Source organism: Chiloscyllium plagiosum, chromosome 7 (assembly GCF_004010195.1).
Source record: "Chiloscyllium plagiosum isolate BGI_BamShark_2017 chromosome 7, ASM401019v2, whole genome shotgun sequence".
Taxonomy (NCBI): Eukaryota; Metazoa; Chordata; class Chondrichthyes; order Orectolobiformes; family Hemiscylliidae; genus Chiloscyllium; species Chiloscyllium plagiosum.
Window position 1 is genome coordinate 5,209,009 of NC_057716.1, and position 16,508 is coordinate 5,225,516.

General features: G+C 39.1%; 1 protein-coding gene across 1 annotated transcript in view; it reads right to left on the reverse strand.

Annotated features, from left to right (window-relative positions):
* dnah7 (dynein, axonemal, heavy chain 7) overlaps window positions 1-16,508 on the reverse strand; it is a 414,399-nt gene that overhangs the window by 316,012 nt on the left and 81,879 nt on the right. The window contains exons 15-18 of the mRNA XM_043692898.1: window positions 13,966-14,190; window positions 13,281-13,427; window positions 7,737-8,422; window positions 3,442-3,628 (exon numbers count right to left, since the gene is read on the reverse strand). Coding sequence (XP_043548833.1) covers window positions 3,442-3,628; window positions 7,737-8,422; window positions 13,281-13,427; window positions 13,966-14,190 — 1,245 coding nt within the window. The remainder of the gene's footprint in view (window positions 1-3,441; window positions 3,629-7,736; window positions 8,423-13,280; window positions 13,428-13,965; window positions 14,191-16,508) is intronic.

Sequence of the window (16,508 nt, forward strand, 5' to 3'; positions counted from 1 at the left end):
GCCCACACCTCCCCCGTCACCTCCCTCCAAGGCCCCAAAGGAAATTTCCATATCCGCCACAGATTCACCTGTATCTCCACACATATCATCTATTGCATCCTTTGCACCTGATGTGGCCTCCTCTATATTGGGGAGACAGGCCGGCTACTTGCGGAGCGTTTCAGAGAACACCTCTGGGACACCCGGACCAACCAACCCAACCACCCTGTGGCTCAACACTTCAACTCCCCCTCCCACTCCACCAAGGATATACAGGTCTTTGGACTCCTCCATCGCCAAACCACAACAACATGACGGTTGGAGGAAGAGCGCCTCATCTTCCGGCTAGGAACCCTCCAACCACAAGGGATGAACTCGGATTTCACCAGTTTCCTCATTTCCCCCTAGTCCCTCCTCCCTACCTTTTATCTTAGCCTGCTGGACAAACTTTCCTCATTCCTGAAGAAGGGCTTATGCCCGAAACGTCGATTCTCCTGTTCCCTGGATGCTGCCTGACCTGCTGTGCTTCTCCAGCAACACATTTTCAACAATCATTTATTTATACTGGTCAAAGAATGGGTTTCTTCTCACACCCATTCTGTTGAATTCTGTTCTCCAATTAAAATGTCTGCAAGACTGTTGTGAGGTTTTGGGACAATGACATCCATTAAACATGCAGGAAAGATTTGTTGAATTTTAATGTCTTCATACTGCAGTGGTCCAAAAGCTTGTTCACATTTGAGTGTTCTGTCCAGATATGAAGTTCCAACTTTGTGTAGTTCCAGGTATATTGGCAGTCAAATAGGCCACCAGACATTTTATCTCAAGTTTGTTTGATGGCAGATTGTCCATTTTCTAGTTTATTTTTAAAACTAAAGGGTCCATTCCACCAATCTAATAGAGTGAGCATTTGAGCTTTTAAAGTTTGGCCGTTCCTTATTTCAAAATTTCCTCTTGATCGATCTTAGCCTTTTTAAGGTCACTACCACTATCATTGATACATATTTCCCCTGACAAGATTTATTTCCTATATAAAAAAAACAGAACTGCCTCTTCTCTTGTTGGGTCTGCTACATGGTGAAAAAAAGCAATTCTAAATGAATTTGAAGAATTCAGTACCTTCCATGTCCTTCAATATAATTCAATCCCAGCTAATATTAGAACTGTCTTACTTTTTTTGCTCCCTCTGTTTTATCTTTTTGTCTCTATCCCATCTGAAAACTTTATAACCAAAGATGGTATCTGCCATTTCTATCTCTTAGGTAGACAGGCAGGAGGCTGGATGAACACAGCAAGCCAGGCAACATCAGGAGGCGGAGAAGTCGAAGTTTTGGGTGTAACTCTTCTTCAGGAATGGGAGTGGGTGTAAAGGGAGCAGCAGATAAAAGAGGTGGCAGGGTCTGGGTGGTGAAGTGGGCATAAGTGAAGACAGGCAGAGGGTACAACCTGGTTGATCAATGGGAGGAATGAATCCGGTAAGTGGCTGGGAGGAGTGGAAGGGAGGGGAATTTGCATTTTGGTTCGTTGTGAAGGAGGCCAAGGATGGTCATTTCAGAAAGGGAGTGGGAAGGGGAATTAAAATTGGCGGTGAGATGCTGGTTTTCACATTTCACATTGTGAAATGATTTTTGGGAATGTCTTTTATTGCAGGATCTTAACAGGGGACATTGTGATAGGGTGTTCCAGATGAATGGGAATTTGGAGACTAGGTAACCATGATGGTGAAGGAACAATATCTAGGAGAAGACACTCTTGAAGAGCCAGTTCAAAGAGAAGGAAGCTCCTCCATACTGTCTTCTCCTCGAGAAATGGCCTACATATCCTTGGTGTCCCATTATAACAATGTTATGGAGTACTTGGCAGACTACCACAAACTTAATGCGCGCTCCAGAAAGTAAAGCAGAGCTCCCCACTATAAGCACTGTAACTGCTGCTTCAGCACAAACAATGCCTGCTTCACTGTGTTGTTGGTAGCAGCATAGTCAGGTAGTAGAGGTAAGTAATGCGCCAAGTGTGGAGGGGGTGACCTTTGTCTCCAAACAGCCATTCTCTGTTTCTCCTTTGTGACACAGAGATGGTGGGATCAGCAGACTGTGTCAGGATATGGCTAATGTGGTTGCAACCATGATAGCTGGCATTCACTGACAAAAACAAAACAATAAAAATATAATTGCCCACCCAACTTTTCAGAGAATTTTCACTGTGACAAACTGAGTCAGTACATAATATCCAATCTTTGTTGTATTGGTCATCTCAGTAAGAACCATAGTAGGAATGCTACAGCAGGCTTCAGTTGGCCATTTTTGGAGTATTGTGTGAAATTCTGGTCTCCTCCCTATAAGAAGGATGTTGTGAAACTTGAAAGGGTTCAGAAAAGATTTACAGAACTGTTGCCAGGGTTGGAGGGTTTAAGCTATAGGGAGAGACTAAATAGGCTGGGGTTATTTTTCCTGGAGCATCAGAGAATGAGGGGTGACCTTATAGAGGTTTATAAAATCATGAGGGGCATGGATAGGGTAAGTATGCAAGGTCTTTTCCCTGGGATGAGGGAGTCCAAAACTAAAGGACATAGGTTTAAGGTGAGATGGGAAAGATGTGAAAGGGACATAAGGAACAACTTTTTTACACAGGATGGTGCTTGTATGGAATGAGCCGCCAGAAGAAGTGGTGGAAGCTGGTATATTTACAACATTTAAAAGGCATCTGGATGGGTATATGAATAGGAAGGATTTCGAGGGACCTGAGCCAAATGATGGCAAATGGGATTCAATTTGTATAGAACATCTGGTTGGCATGGATGAGTTGAACTGAATTACATGTTTCTGTGCTGTATATCTCTATGACTAAGTACGTACATGAGAAAAATAAGGCATTTCTTCTTCTGGTTGTTATCCATCAACCCAATGCATGTGGATGTCAGGTAAGAGTAGATTAGCGGTCAAATAAAATAATCCTGAAATTCAGTAACAGTTATTAAGAAGGTTAAATGTTAATTATAGCTGCTTCGATATGGAGCCAAAGTAGCCTATGCCCCTAAAGAGGTTTCCTAATAAGAGTATAAAGAAGATTAGAGGGGGAAGAATGTGACAAGATTAGAGTGGTGCTGGAAAAGCACAGCAGGTCAGGCAGCATCCGAGGAGCAGGAAAATCAACATTTCAGGCAAAATCCCTTCATCAGGGTAAGAATATGTGGCATTGAAATCTAAGAACATATTGGAAATATTAGATTATTTGTCATTAAATAATTGTAACAAATCTCAAAGTCCAAACTCTTGCAGTTTCAAATAGCTCAATAAGATTGTTTGCATTGGTGAAGGAGATTTTGTAAGATACGAATGATGTTGTGTTTACATGTAACTTAAAATGATCATAGAATGCAGGTCAATAGATGCAGACTTTGATTGCAATTAGATACAAGTTACCTAGGTATTATTATTATTATTATAATCAAATTTAACTTACCATTATAACTAGCTTCATAAGTTCTTTCCAAGTCTTATCTACAGCTGTAAACCGTCTTCCCTCTTCAGGCATCTGGGCCATGATATCAGGGGAGCTAAAAATAGGTTCTAGGTACAGCCAGGTTGCTTGAACTTTTAAACATTCATCCATGATCTCCTGAAGCAGCAATAGTTTGCCTTCCCATTCTCTGTATTATACAAAACAGGGATTTGCACTTACATTTATTTTGACTTTATTTTCAAACTGCAGTCTTACTTTCCCTTTCTGATTTTTTGAGTAGCACTTCCAAGTACAAACAAAAAGAAAAACAGTAAACTATTCCACAGGCACACATATTAAATAAAACATCATGATGTGAAAATGACTGTAAAGGCTGTATAGAATTAAATCATATCAAATGACAGTGAAATGTTAGAGATATTAAATCATTACATTGCTTCAAAATTTATCAAGGAGCAATACAAGAGTAGATATTACACCAGAAGATGATATTAGAAATTATATAACATGTTTAAAATCAAACATATGTAGAAATATTAAACAAGCAGTCCAAGTTCAAAGATAAAACTTTTGATCCAAATCTACAGCTGAATGTTTTGAAAGAATCTAGGAAAGAGATAGCAGAGGTAACATTTTACATATTTAATAGCTTGGTGGTTGTGCCAGGTCACTGGTAGAACAGTAAAATTATTGATATATTTATAGTCAACAATAGAGTGTGTCCAGGGAACAACAGAGCAGTCAGCTTAACATCAGTGGCAGGGAACATGATCAAACCATTTCTAAAGAAAAAAGTAGAATATTTCAAAACCAAAAACAAATTAATAATCATTTTGGATTTCAAAAGGGAAGTCTTGTTTGAGCAACCTCATTGAATCTTTTGCTGATGTAACAGAAACTATGAGAGGATAATGCAGGAGATGCAATATATCTAGATTTCCAAAAGACCCTCAATCAAGTGCCAGACAATAGACTAATGATTAAGGTTGGAGGATATGGAGTTAGGTCAGAACTGGAGGCAGTCAAGAGGTACTTGGATCTAGTCAGGAGTAGGAGTTGCCATTTGTGATGCCTAACTCACTTATTCTGGCTAATATCAAGTTAGATCAGATAGCAAACTGTAACACTTCCCAGAGTAAATATGCAGGGAAGTTCTTTGTATTTGAGACAAATCTACATCCTAATCTCTGATAAGATACAGCAAAAGCATTCCAAAATACTAGAAAATCAGGGCAAAATGGAGGGGGTAATAATCACAATGATTATTGAAAATGTATTCAGAAATTTAATGGGACTGAAGGTTCACAATTTCCCTTGACTGGATGATCTGTACCCGAAAGTTTTAAAAGAAGTGACTACATGGAAAATAAATAAATTGGTTATGTTCTACCAAATCTCCAAGGACTTTGAAATTTCCCAGTGGATTACAAATCACAAATATAACATGCATATTAAGAAAAGATGAAAACAAACATCAGGAAATTGCAACAAAATCAAAATACAGCACAAGATGGAAATCTGAATCAAAATCAGAAAATTCAAGAGAAACTCAGCAGGGGTTGCAGCATTTGTTGGGAAGGAAATAAAGTTAACATTTCAGGGTTCTTCGGCATTTTTCATTTTTTGAAATTTAATAGGTCAGTTTGCCTAGCATCTGTTATCAAGAAAGTTCTGGACTCCATTAGTTAAGAGTATTTAGAACATTATTACACTCAAATTCAACATGGTTTTAAGACATGGAAATTGTGTCTGACAAATTCAGTAGAGAGTCAGGATAATTGGGTCATTTGCAGAGTGACAAGTTAACTCATGAGTTAAACAGGGATCAGTGCTAGAGCCTAGATGAAGGAACCAAGCATATTATACTAAGCTTCCTTAAATACAAAGATAGGTGAAAAAGCAAGTTATGAGGAGGACACAAAGAATCTGCAAAAGGGATATAGATAGGTAAAGTGAATGGGAAAAAAAAATCAGCAAATGGACTATAAAATGGTAAAAAATAAGGTAAGAAGAATATAAAATCAAAATATGATTTAAATAAAGAGGCACTACACATATTGAATCAAAAAAACTGGCATGCAATTACAGCAAATAATTAGGAAAGCAAACAAAGTATTGCTGTTTATTTCAAGGAAAGTTGAGTGAAGTATTGTTACAACTTTACAAAGTATTGATGCTGCCAACATTATGGGGTGGCATGCTGGTTCAGTGGTCAGCACTGCTGCCTCACAGCACCAGGGACCCGGGTTTGATTCTAGCCTCGGGCAACTGTCTATTTGGAGTTTGCATGTTCTCCCAGTGTCTGCATGGGTTTCTATTGGGTGCTCCAGTTTCCTCCCACAGTCCAAAGGTGTGCAAATTAGGTGGATTGGCCATGAAATTACCCATAGTGTTCAGGGATTTGTAGGATAGGTGCATTAGCCAGGGGAAATGCAGGGTTACAATTACAGAGAAAGTGGAGGATTGTCTTCAGAGGGTTGGTGTGGACCTGTTGAGCCAAATGACCTGTTTCCACAATGTAGGGAACCTACAAAAAAAAAAGCCATACCTAGAGCACTACATACGTTTTGGTCTTCTTAGTTATGAAGGGATACACTTTCATTGGAGATGCACTGACTCCAAACACCATGAAATCTTTTGGCAATATCTCAGACATAGGCAAGGAAATCTTCTTCTGACTATTGCCTACTGCTCCCCACCCCCAACACATTCATAGACATACATATACACCTGACCCTTACCTCTATCTGATGAATCACAACTCCTCCATGTCGATCACCACTTGGAGAAACCAAAGGACAGCAAGACATTGGGTGGGAAACTTCATGTCCACCACAAAGAATGGTTCAGTGGCACCGCTACTGACTGAGCTGTCACAGTTCTAAAGGACAAATTTGCTATGGCATGTGGTAAGAAAATCAACAAGAAGGAAAATTCTACTTGACCTCATCTTCACCAATCCAACTATCACAAATGTAACTATCTATAATAGTATCAGTAGGAGTGACTACCACACAGCCTTGTGGTGATGAAGTCAAATCTTCACATTGAGGATACCCTCCATCATGTTTTATGACACTACCAGCATGCTAAATGGAACAGACCAAACAGATCAAACAGCTGAAACATGCATTTTTGAGTTATTGTGGACCACAGCAGCAGAACTGCATTTGATCACAATCTGTAACCTCATAGCTTGGCATATCACTCACCCTACCGTTAATATCAAATAAGAAGATCTATTCTGGCTCAAAGAAGAGTATAGGACGGCCTGCAGGAGCCAAACTAGACGTATCTAAAAACATGGTGTCAGCCTGATGAAGCTACAATACAGGGCTACATACATATCAAAAATTTAAATAGCATGCATTAAATTGGACAAAGTGATCCTACAATCAATCGATAAGATCTAAGCTATGCAGTCCTGTCACATCCAGTCATGAATGTTACTAAGAGGTGGTGGAAGCTCCAAACTTTAATAATTGTGGAGCCCCAGCATAACAGTGCAAAAGACAAGGCTAAAATGTTTGCATCCATTATCATCTCAGCCTCCTCCTGACGTCCCCACCATCACATATTGAAATCTTCAACCTATTTGATTCATTTGTGTGGAAAAAAAAACAAGTAAAATCCACCAACCAATTATTACCTTTTCAGTCTACTACCAATTATCAACAAATTAATGGAAGACAACTTTGGCATTGCTATTAAGTGCACTTGCAAAGGAATTACCTGCTCACGGACGCTCAGCTTTATTTCCCCACGGCCACTCAACTTTTGATCTCATTAGGGCCTTGGACCAAACATGAACAAAAGAGCTGAACTGCAGAGATGAGATGGGAGTGACAACCCCTAACATCAAGGCAGCACTTGATTGACAGTCCCCACAAAACTGCACTCAATGGGAATCGGGGGAAATCTCTCCACTGGATACAGTCATACCCAGTAAGCTCTGGTCATTGGAAGTTGACCATCTTAGCCCCAGGTCATTACTGCAGGAATTCCTCAAGGTAGTGTCCTCGGCTTCCCCATACACTTTACCAAAAGTAATAACATGCACTGGTGCTACAATTCACACTATTCCTAAACTGATGAAAGATCAACAGCCTGAAATATTAAATCTATTTCACTCTTTACAGATACTGTCTGATCAGTTGTGCTTTTCCAGCCTTTTGTTTGTTTTGTATAACGTTGTATGTGTTTCCTCAAATTGTTAAACATTTTGTAAAGATCCATGGTTTTTTCAACAATTCTTGGACTTAACTAATAAAACGCAATGAAAAGGAATGAGCTACCTGATTTCTTTTTCAAATGGTTGTATAAAGGGAGATCCACGCATTGTTTGGGTCTTTACAATGTGGTCATCTAGTAACATCTGGATATCATCAACTGCTGCAAGTATATAAGTTCCTGTTTCTCGATATGGATGGAGAACAAATTCCATTCCTTCCCACTCCTTGATCATTTTTTCCAGGGCTTTCTCCAGTGAGTACTCCTTGCTAGCAGCCTCACTAATACCCTCAAACTGTTCTAAGTAAGGCTCAAGATTCATAGCAAGAAACTTGGTGATAGTTGTGTCTTCAGTAGGCTCAAGTGGGTATCCAACAATATCAGATAAGGCATCCCAATGTCGTTCACGTAAACCAGGATTGCAGACAACATGAATAAGGGGAATGTGTTCTTTAAATTCTTCAACTTTTTTCCTAACAGTATTGGCAATCTTGTATGAATTTGGTGAGTCTGTTAATGTCCGTTCCAACTTGTATAAAGCTCGCCAGTAGTTTCCCACATCTGCCTCAACTTGATCTGGGTTAGCCTCAGTAAATGGTCCTTCCATCCAATTTTTATACTTGCCATTGAACTCTACTGTCAAGTCATACAGTCGCAGATATGGTTGCAGTGTATCACTGGTCTGTTTACGCTGAGGGTATTGAGATTCACTCCATCCAAATGCTTGCTCTTCCTCATTAATCTGATCAATCTAGCACAATAAGAAAGTGAATACTATTTAAGTAACTAAATTATTATTGACAATTATGAATTATTGTTTCTACCCTTTAAATAGCTGCTGATTTATTTAAAAAGTGTTAAAGTTGTGATATAATTGACTCCACTAACTAAATTGAATTCTCAGTACATGTTTGTTTGAAAATTGAACATTCTTATTATAATACTATTTCTACATTAGTAAGACTATTTGGTTAAATGTTACACAATCAGCTTTTCAGTTTCAAGTTTTGCTTGTAACAACACATGCATTTCAAAATACTATATAATGTTAGCCCAAACATTTATTTATTCTGTCTTTGCATGCTCCACGCTTGGATCAACAAAAGGTTGATTGATCCAAAATGGATAACCCACAATGAGCCCGCCATAGTGAGCTATTTCTGAAATGACCTCTGCTCTAAAGTAAAATGATCAATATGCATTGCACACGTGAGAATGCAATCAAAGAAATTATCCTCTCTTGATTCTTGGTTAATAAAATGAATTGTGTCATTCACAAGATTCCAGTTGCCAAAAAAAACTCCAAAGTCAACCAATCAAAATTGCTTTTCAGCAAGAGTTCTGTAGAGCAGAATAGTTTTGCAACAATAGAAAAAGCAGTTTTTACAACATATGATGGACTGAAACTTCTCAAAAATCTTTTGTCTTTGTTCATAATATTAAAGTTTAAAATGTGCCAACAGACTATAAGAATTTAATTAATTGTATTCCAAAAGACAGACAAACAAGACCAGTTTCAAAAGATACAAGTTTTAAAAAAGTAAAGAAAAAAATTAGACCTCCCAACATAATTTCTCACTGAACAATTTTAGGTCATAATATTCTATTTGCAAAAAAAAAGAATTTATATTATTTCAATTTATGACACCAGGCAACACAGCTGGAATGTTTAATTTCAAACAAATTCTGATGGTTCAATTCGGTGAGTGGAAACAAAAAGCAAAGTCAATTATATTACATCTTTGATACTTCAGTAACAAATAAATAGTTCTTTAAACGGCATAAATAATGATCGAGTATTTCCACAGAATTTCCAAGCATAATTGTTGAGACTGCAACTGTGCGCAAAAAATTCAGAAAGTTTGTTTTAAAAAAGATCCAGAATTCTTGAAAAATTAGTCCAAGAAAGAAGTATGAACACTTAATTGATGGGAAACTTGAAAACATGAGAAATAAAAGCATATATAGGTGAAATGGCTGATGAAGCCTGCTTTGCTATATGATAAGGCATGATCAGCCTCAACTGTGATTTCCCATCATTTTATTTGGAGTAGGAGCACAAACATCTTTAGCAGTCCAAATCTCTATCAATCTCAACACACTTAAACATTAGTTACATTTAGTCCTCTGAGGTTGAGCACAGTGAAGATTCACAATAAAGTGGTATTCAGAAAAAAACACTTCTCTACATTTCAATCCAAAATGATCAACCCCTTCATATAGAAGGCATATTACCCAGAGCAGTGGATCTATTGACAGAGGTAAAGTTCCTGAATATGACTGAAAACAAGTGCTGAAGGTGACAGTAAATTGAGGCAACAGCAGAATTGTATTCATTCACAATCTGCAACTTCATGATCCGCTATTATCACCACTCTACTCATACCATCAAGCTAGGGAATCAATCTGATTCATAAAAAATTGCACAAGAGCACCATCAGATATACATAAAATAGGGGTCAACCTGGTGAATCTACAATACAGGATTGATGACAAACAGCAGAAGGACCATGTGATAGTAGTAAGTGATCCCACAACTAGTGGATCAGATCTACATTCTGAAAAGCTGCCACATTCAATGGTAGAATACTGGTAGACAATTAAATAACTAACTGGAGAAAGAGATTCTACAATATCTCATCCTCAATGATGGGCTACCCACAACAGCAATGCAAAAGACTGAAACAGACTTAGACCAGAAGTGCCGGGTGATTGATTCATGTCAACCTCCTCCTAAGACGGCATCACAGATTTCATTCTTCTTGGAACCCTTGCTGATATTTCATTATTTTTATTTTATTCTTTTTATCAATTTTGGTTTCAGGTCGTGAACTGGGAACTGAGAGGTAAAGATGACTTTTGAACTTTGGAAACATCTTGCTTTAAAAGGAAAACAGACCAATCAATTCTTTGTTTATTCATGAGGCCAGACCTGGAAGTTAATTGCAGGTTGGTTCTTGATCAAGGTTCTGCAGATGTTTCGTCACTGGAGAAGAGCATTATATTTAAATAGATACTAGATGTTGTCTAATAACGAAGTCAGTATCTGGTACCTGCAGGTCTGGAAGAGATCTCATACTCAGATGTTGAACGGTAACTAGGACATCATGGATGAGACAGTCAGACTGTCTGGGAGTGTTCAGAGTTTGGACTGGGTTTTGGACTGCATGTTCTGTGAGAAGGAATTTGCAACACCAGCAACTATTAGGCAATATGGAAAATTGCCCTCATATGTCCTATATACAAAAAAGTAGGGTAGATCTGACCTAGCCAATTACCACTCTAGATAATTGTTGATCAAAGTGATGCAAGAGATTGCTAACTGTCCCATAAATTGTTAATTGCTCAGCATTAAACTGCTAACATGCTCAGTTTGGATTTCTACCAGGATTCACCTTCTGACCTCATGCAGCCTCAGTCCAAACATGGACAAAACAGCCGAACTCAAAAGGATAACTAAAGTTGACTGCCTTTAACAAGACAGCATTTAACGGAGTGTGGCAACAAAGAGCTCAAGCAAAACAGAAGATAATGGGAATCCAAGCAAATCTCTCCACTGGCTGGAGTTATATCTAGTACAAACGATGATGATTACAGTTATTGGAGCAATTATCTAGTCTAAGGACATTGCTGCAGGAGTCCTCAGAGTAGTATCCTCGTTCCAAACATCTTCAGCTACTTCATCAATAACCTTATATCTGTTATAAAATCAGAAGTGAGGATGTTCATTATCAATTGCAAAGCATTTAGCGCTATGTATGATTCCTCAAACAGCAAAGCAGTCTTTGTGCACCAGTGGCTGAAAAACATTCAAACTTGGGTAGATAAATCACAAGTAACCTTCTTGCCACACAAGCATCAGGTAAAGACCATCTCCAACAAGACAGAATCTAACCATTTCCCCTCAACATTCAAAGGTATTATGATCAGTGATTATTCCACGTTTATTGTCAAAGGTGTTACCATTGAACAGAAGCTGAACCATGTAAATTCTCTGGCTAAAAAATCTGGTCAGATGCAGGAAGTCCTATGGTGTGCAACTCACCTCCTGACTCGAGAGTGTGGTGCTGGAAAAACACAGCAGGGCAGGCAGCACCCGAAGAGCAGGCTTTTGCCCAAAACATCGACTCTCCTGCTCCTCAGATGCTGCCTGCCTTGCTGTATTTTTCCAGTGCCACACTCTCGACTATAATCTCCAGCATCTACAGTCCTCACTTTCGTCCAGTTGATTTTCACCTCCTGACTCCCAATGCCTTATCACCTCTACCAGCTGCCTTTTTTGTGTGTCACTGTTGAAAATTATCACTTGTTTTTCAATAGGGCTTCTTTTTCCATGATAACCAGCACATGAACCTGTTTCAGGAGAGAGGTTAGTATAACTGCTACCTTTCTATCCAGAATATTTGGTTTCTCCTTACATTCCAGGAGATATCTACCTGTTTCATCTTAAGTTGAAAGATACAGATAAAACATATCCTGTAAAGTTTCAATATTTGTGACACTTTGTTTTCACTACATTGCTTTTACAGATTTTTCACACAATCTAAGAACGGAGACAAAGATCAGCATTCTAACATTTTTCCAAATTACTTTGAGAAATAATTATGCACAGCACTGACCAAATAAAGTAAACATAGAAAATAAGACGCAGGATTTTTTCTTTCTTATATTTGCCTTCTCATTAAGAATTGGGGCTCTCTGAAATTAGTTCTCTGAAAAATAAGTAGCAGCTCTTATTAATTCTACCACATGTCAACACTTCTTCCACACTTTGAAATAACAGCTACAACAATAGCTGATGACGCTCCATTAAATTTTGCTTTCTCCAGAGACGAGTCACCACTATTCCCTTGCCCATAGTCAATGTTTAGGTTCCCACCTAGGCTAAAATTAGGCATGCTTCCAGGGTCCCATCAGAAGCGGGTGTGCAATTTAGAAAGTAATCTATCACCCATTTCTCACCTCTTCTGCCTGGAATCTCCTCAGAGTTTCTAGGAAATCTAGCCACTGTTTCAGTTTAGGGGTTCATGCGAGGAACAGCAACATCAAGGCCATTTACTTCTGTCCCAGCTCCTGTGTCAAGCGAACAAATAATGCTGGTCTCAAACGTTCCCAGTTGCGCATTTTGTACTAGTATCCAGCTTCTCACAAATCAAATATTGCACATAATAGTTATTTCTAATTGCTCGTCAAGCAACTTGTTTAATTTTATACTTTTTGCTTGAAGGCTAAGAATTTCATCATTCATATGTTTGTAATTTTCTCCCTACTGTCCTGAGGGATAGTACCCAAACATGTTACTCCATTGGTAACTATAAAGTGTGAGCCTTGACAGCGAATAACAATAAGCTATTAGGCTATTGGAATATTACAACCACATACAGGCTTCACTTCACCTGATGTCAATGTCACATTCATAAAGTTATTCAAAGCTTTTAAACAGCTATGACATGTGTAGGATAATTCTCATAACAAAATACGAACTATCTTTCATAAAAAAAATTATAACTGGCTTTACAAAATTCCCAGGAAGAAATTTATACAACCCATACACATGAACAAGTTTATATCAATGTGCATCAGTATTTGATCCAAGTTTAACCCAATACCTTCTCCATTGCTTGATTCAGCTTTGCATTTAACGCTTGAGCCTTTCGTAAGTATCGATTGACTTCCGACAATTCTCCAAAACTGTAGAATTCTTCCACTTGCTTAGCATAACTTTCCAGTTCCTCTAGAAATCTTTCAGTACGAAGCTGAAAGTGAAAAATCATGAAAAAGGTGCATATTAAATGTGTTCGGAAAGTGTAAATGTTTTGGTAATATGATAAATAGGTTTAATCTCATTTTTTACCACCTTCAAAATAACATTGAGGCAAAATTCCAATGAAGTCCAAAGGGCAGGGAGGGATATTCTGGTTAGACCCGGATATAGGAACCAAATGATGGAAAATAGCAAAGTAGCTTATCAAGAGGAAGTAGAGAATCTGTCACGGGAAGGGGATCATACAGGGCATCAAAGCAATTGTTGTTATCCTTGAAAGTTTATTCTTTTATTCATGAAATACTGAAGGTGAAAAGTAAGTTTTCACTGGCATGGTGATCAGAGGCTGGAGGTCATTTGATGAAAATGGAGTTGGCAACCCTTCTCTTATCTACAGCATGACAATGCAGATGTTATCTCAGACACCTTTCTAAGCACCAATGTGCCCATACTGACAATGCAGATGATAAGTCTATGCAAAGCAAAGTGAAATAAAAGGTCAGCAGCGTTGAAGCTTGTGACTCTCTCACCCGAAGTCCTTGTTGGTACTGCTCTTCCTTCTCTGCAACCATCCTCTTATGTTCCTCAAAAATCTCTGCCATTCGTCCACTCCAGTGAAATGTATTGTTGTTTAGCCGCATGTCACTTGGGGAAAGTGTAACATAATCCACAAGGAAAGTCAAGCGGTTTTTGGCTTCAACCAGCTTCAGCTCAAGTTCAGCCATGTCCTTCACTTCGACCTGTTTTACGTAGGCCTGCCAAAGAAAACATTGATTTAAAAATAACTTAGATCTATAGTGTACAGTAGTATTTGCATATTTGAATTAAAACTCACAAATTGCTTAAAATATCAAATTACCTTTTCCTAATACAGAGTCGTATAATTTGTTTTTAACAGTGATTTCAGCCTTTCCAAATCTGTGGCTATCTCCAATAGGCAGCATTTCAACAACGACCAGCAGCAAGTCTACTAATTACATAACAGCTATTATGATGCAGATTACCTATATTTTTAAAGTCCTATATTTTGATTATAATCATGAAATCTAGGAAATCCAAGATCGAGGACAGGAAAAATTTCTGGCTGTAACAGGCTGCTCCTTTTCAGAGGTATTTTAGATGTTAGAGGTGATTTCCTTGAATTCCAGAAGCAGCAATTACTGTTTTATATGCTGTTGCATTGTTTTGGAACTTTGGAGAAAAAGTCAAAACAATGGCACTTTTAAAAGGGAGAGTGACAGACAAGGCAGTACATGGTCAGGTCAGTGCACGACAAAGAAAAAGTAAACCCCACACTGCTAGCTAACACAGCAGTGAACCTGTGCAGTTACTGCCTTTGCTGGACATCGGAGTGCATCTGGGAAAATTAACGAACAGTAAAATTCACAACTGATCTTGGAAGAACCTCTTTGGGAGAGATCACAGCACAGAAACAGATAAGTGAATAGTTTTAATTGGGCCTTGGGGCCTTGCTGTAAGTCTGCAGTAGTGAATACCGTGGGTTCTTTCTTGATTATATGTTTTATTGAGAGATGTCTTTTGATTAAACTTAAAAATATAAGGCATAAGTATTAAGTTAGCCTGGAGCAGTATTTTGTGGAGGAATAAGATGGTGCTATTTTCTGGGTCTGCAGATTGAAAGAAGTAAAAATGGCTCTAAGTAGAGTGATATGCTCTTCTTGTTGGATGTGGGAGTTGAGGGAGAGTTCATGTGTTACTGAGGATTATATCTGCAATAAATGCCATTGGTTGCGAATCTTATCAGATTGAATGGAACGGTTGGAATGACAGAGGCAATGAGGAATTTACAAGAGCAAGCACGTGTGATGGATGGTAGTTACAGGAAGGGAGAAAAGTCAAAGGGACAGTCACATAGATGGGTTAACTCCAGGAAAGGCAAGAGAGATACGCAGGTAGTGCAGGAGTCATCTGTAGCTATCCCCATTTCAAACAAGTATGCTGTTTTGGAAAATGTAGGGGATGATGGATTCTCAGGGGGATGCAGTACAAACAGTCAAGTTCCTGGTATTGAGAGAAGCTCTAATGCAATGAGGGGTATGTCGGGTTCCAAGAGATCGATTGTATTAGGGGATTCTCTAGTCTGAGGTACAGACAAACGTTTCTGTGGCCTGCAGTGAAAAATCAGAATGGTGCGTTGCTTACTTGATGCCAGGATCAACAATGTCTCAGAGAGGGTGCAGAATGTTCTCAAGGGGGAGAGGGACCAGCAGGAGGTCATTGTACACATTGGAACCAACGATGTAGGAAGGGAAAAGGTTGAGATTCTGAAGGGAGATTACAGAGAGATAGGCAGGAATTTAAAAAGGAAGTAGTAATATCTGAATTATTCCTGGTGCTGCAAGCTAGAGAGGGCAGGAATAGGAGAATGGAGCAAATGAATGCATTGCTGAGAATCTGTTGTATGGGAGAAGGATTCACATTTTTGGATCATTGGAATCTCTTTTTGAGTAGAAGTGACCTGCACAAAAAGGACGATTGCACCTAAATTGGAAGGGGACTAATATGCAGGCAGGGAGATTTGCTAGAGCTGCTTGGGACGATTTAAACTAGTGTGGGAGGTGTGGGACCCAGAGAGATAGTGAGGAAAGAGATCAATCTGACACTAGCACAGTTGAGAAAAGAAGCAAGTCGAACAGTCAGGGCAGGCAGGGACAAAGCAGAGAACAAGGGAGGACTGATAAATGAAACTGCATTTATTTCAATGCTAGGGGCCTAACAGGGAAGGCAGATGAACTCAGGGCATGGTGAGGAACATGGGACTGGGATATCATACCAATTACAGAAACATGGCTCAGGGATGGACAGAGCTGAAAATGTGTTGCTGGAAAAGCGCAGAAGGTCAGGCAGCATCCAAGGAGCAGGAGAATTGACGTTTCGGGCATGAGCCCTTCTTGAGGAATGAGGAAAGTGTGGCAAGCAGGCTAAGATAAAAGGTAGGGAGGAGAGACTTGGGGGAGGGGCATTGGAAGGGTGATAGGTGGAAGGAGGTTAAGGTGAGGGTGATAGGCCGGAGTGGGGGTAGGGGCAGAGAGGTCAGGAAGAAGATTGCAGG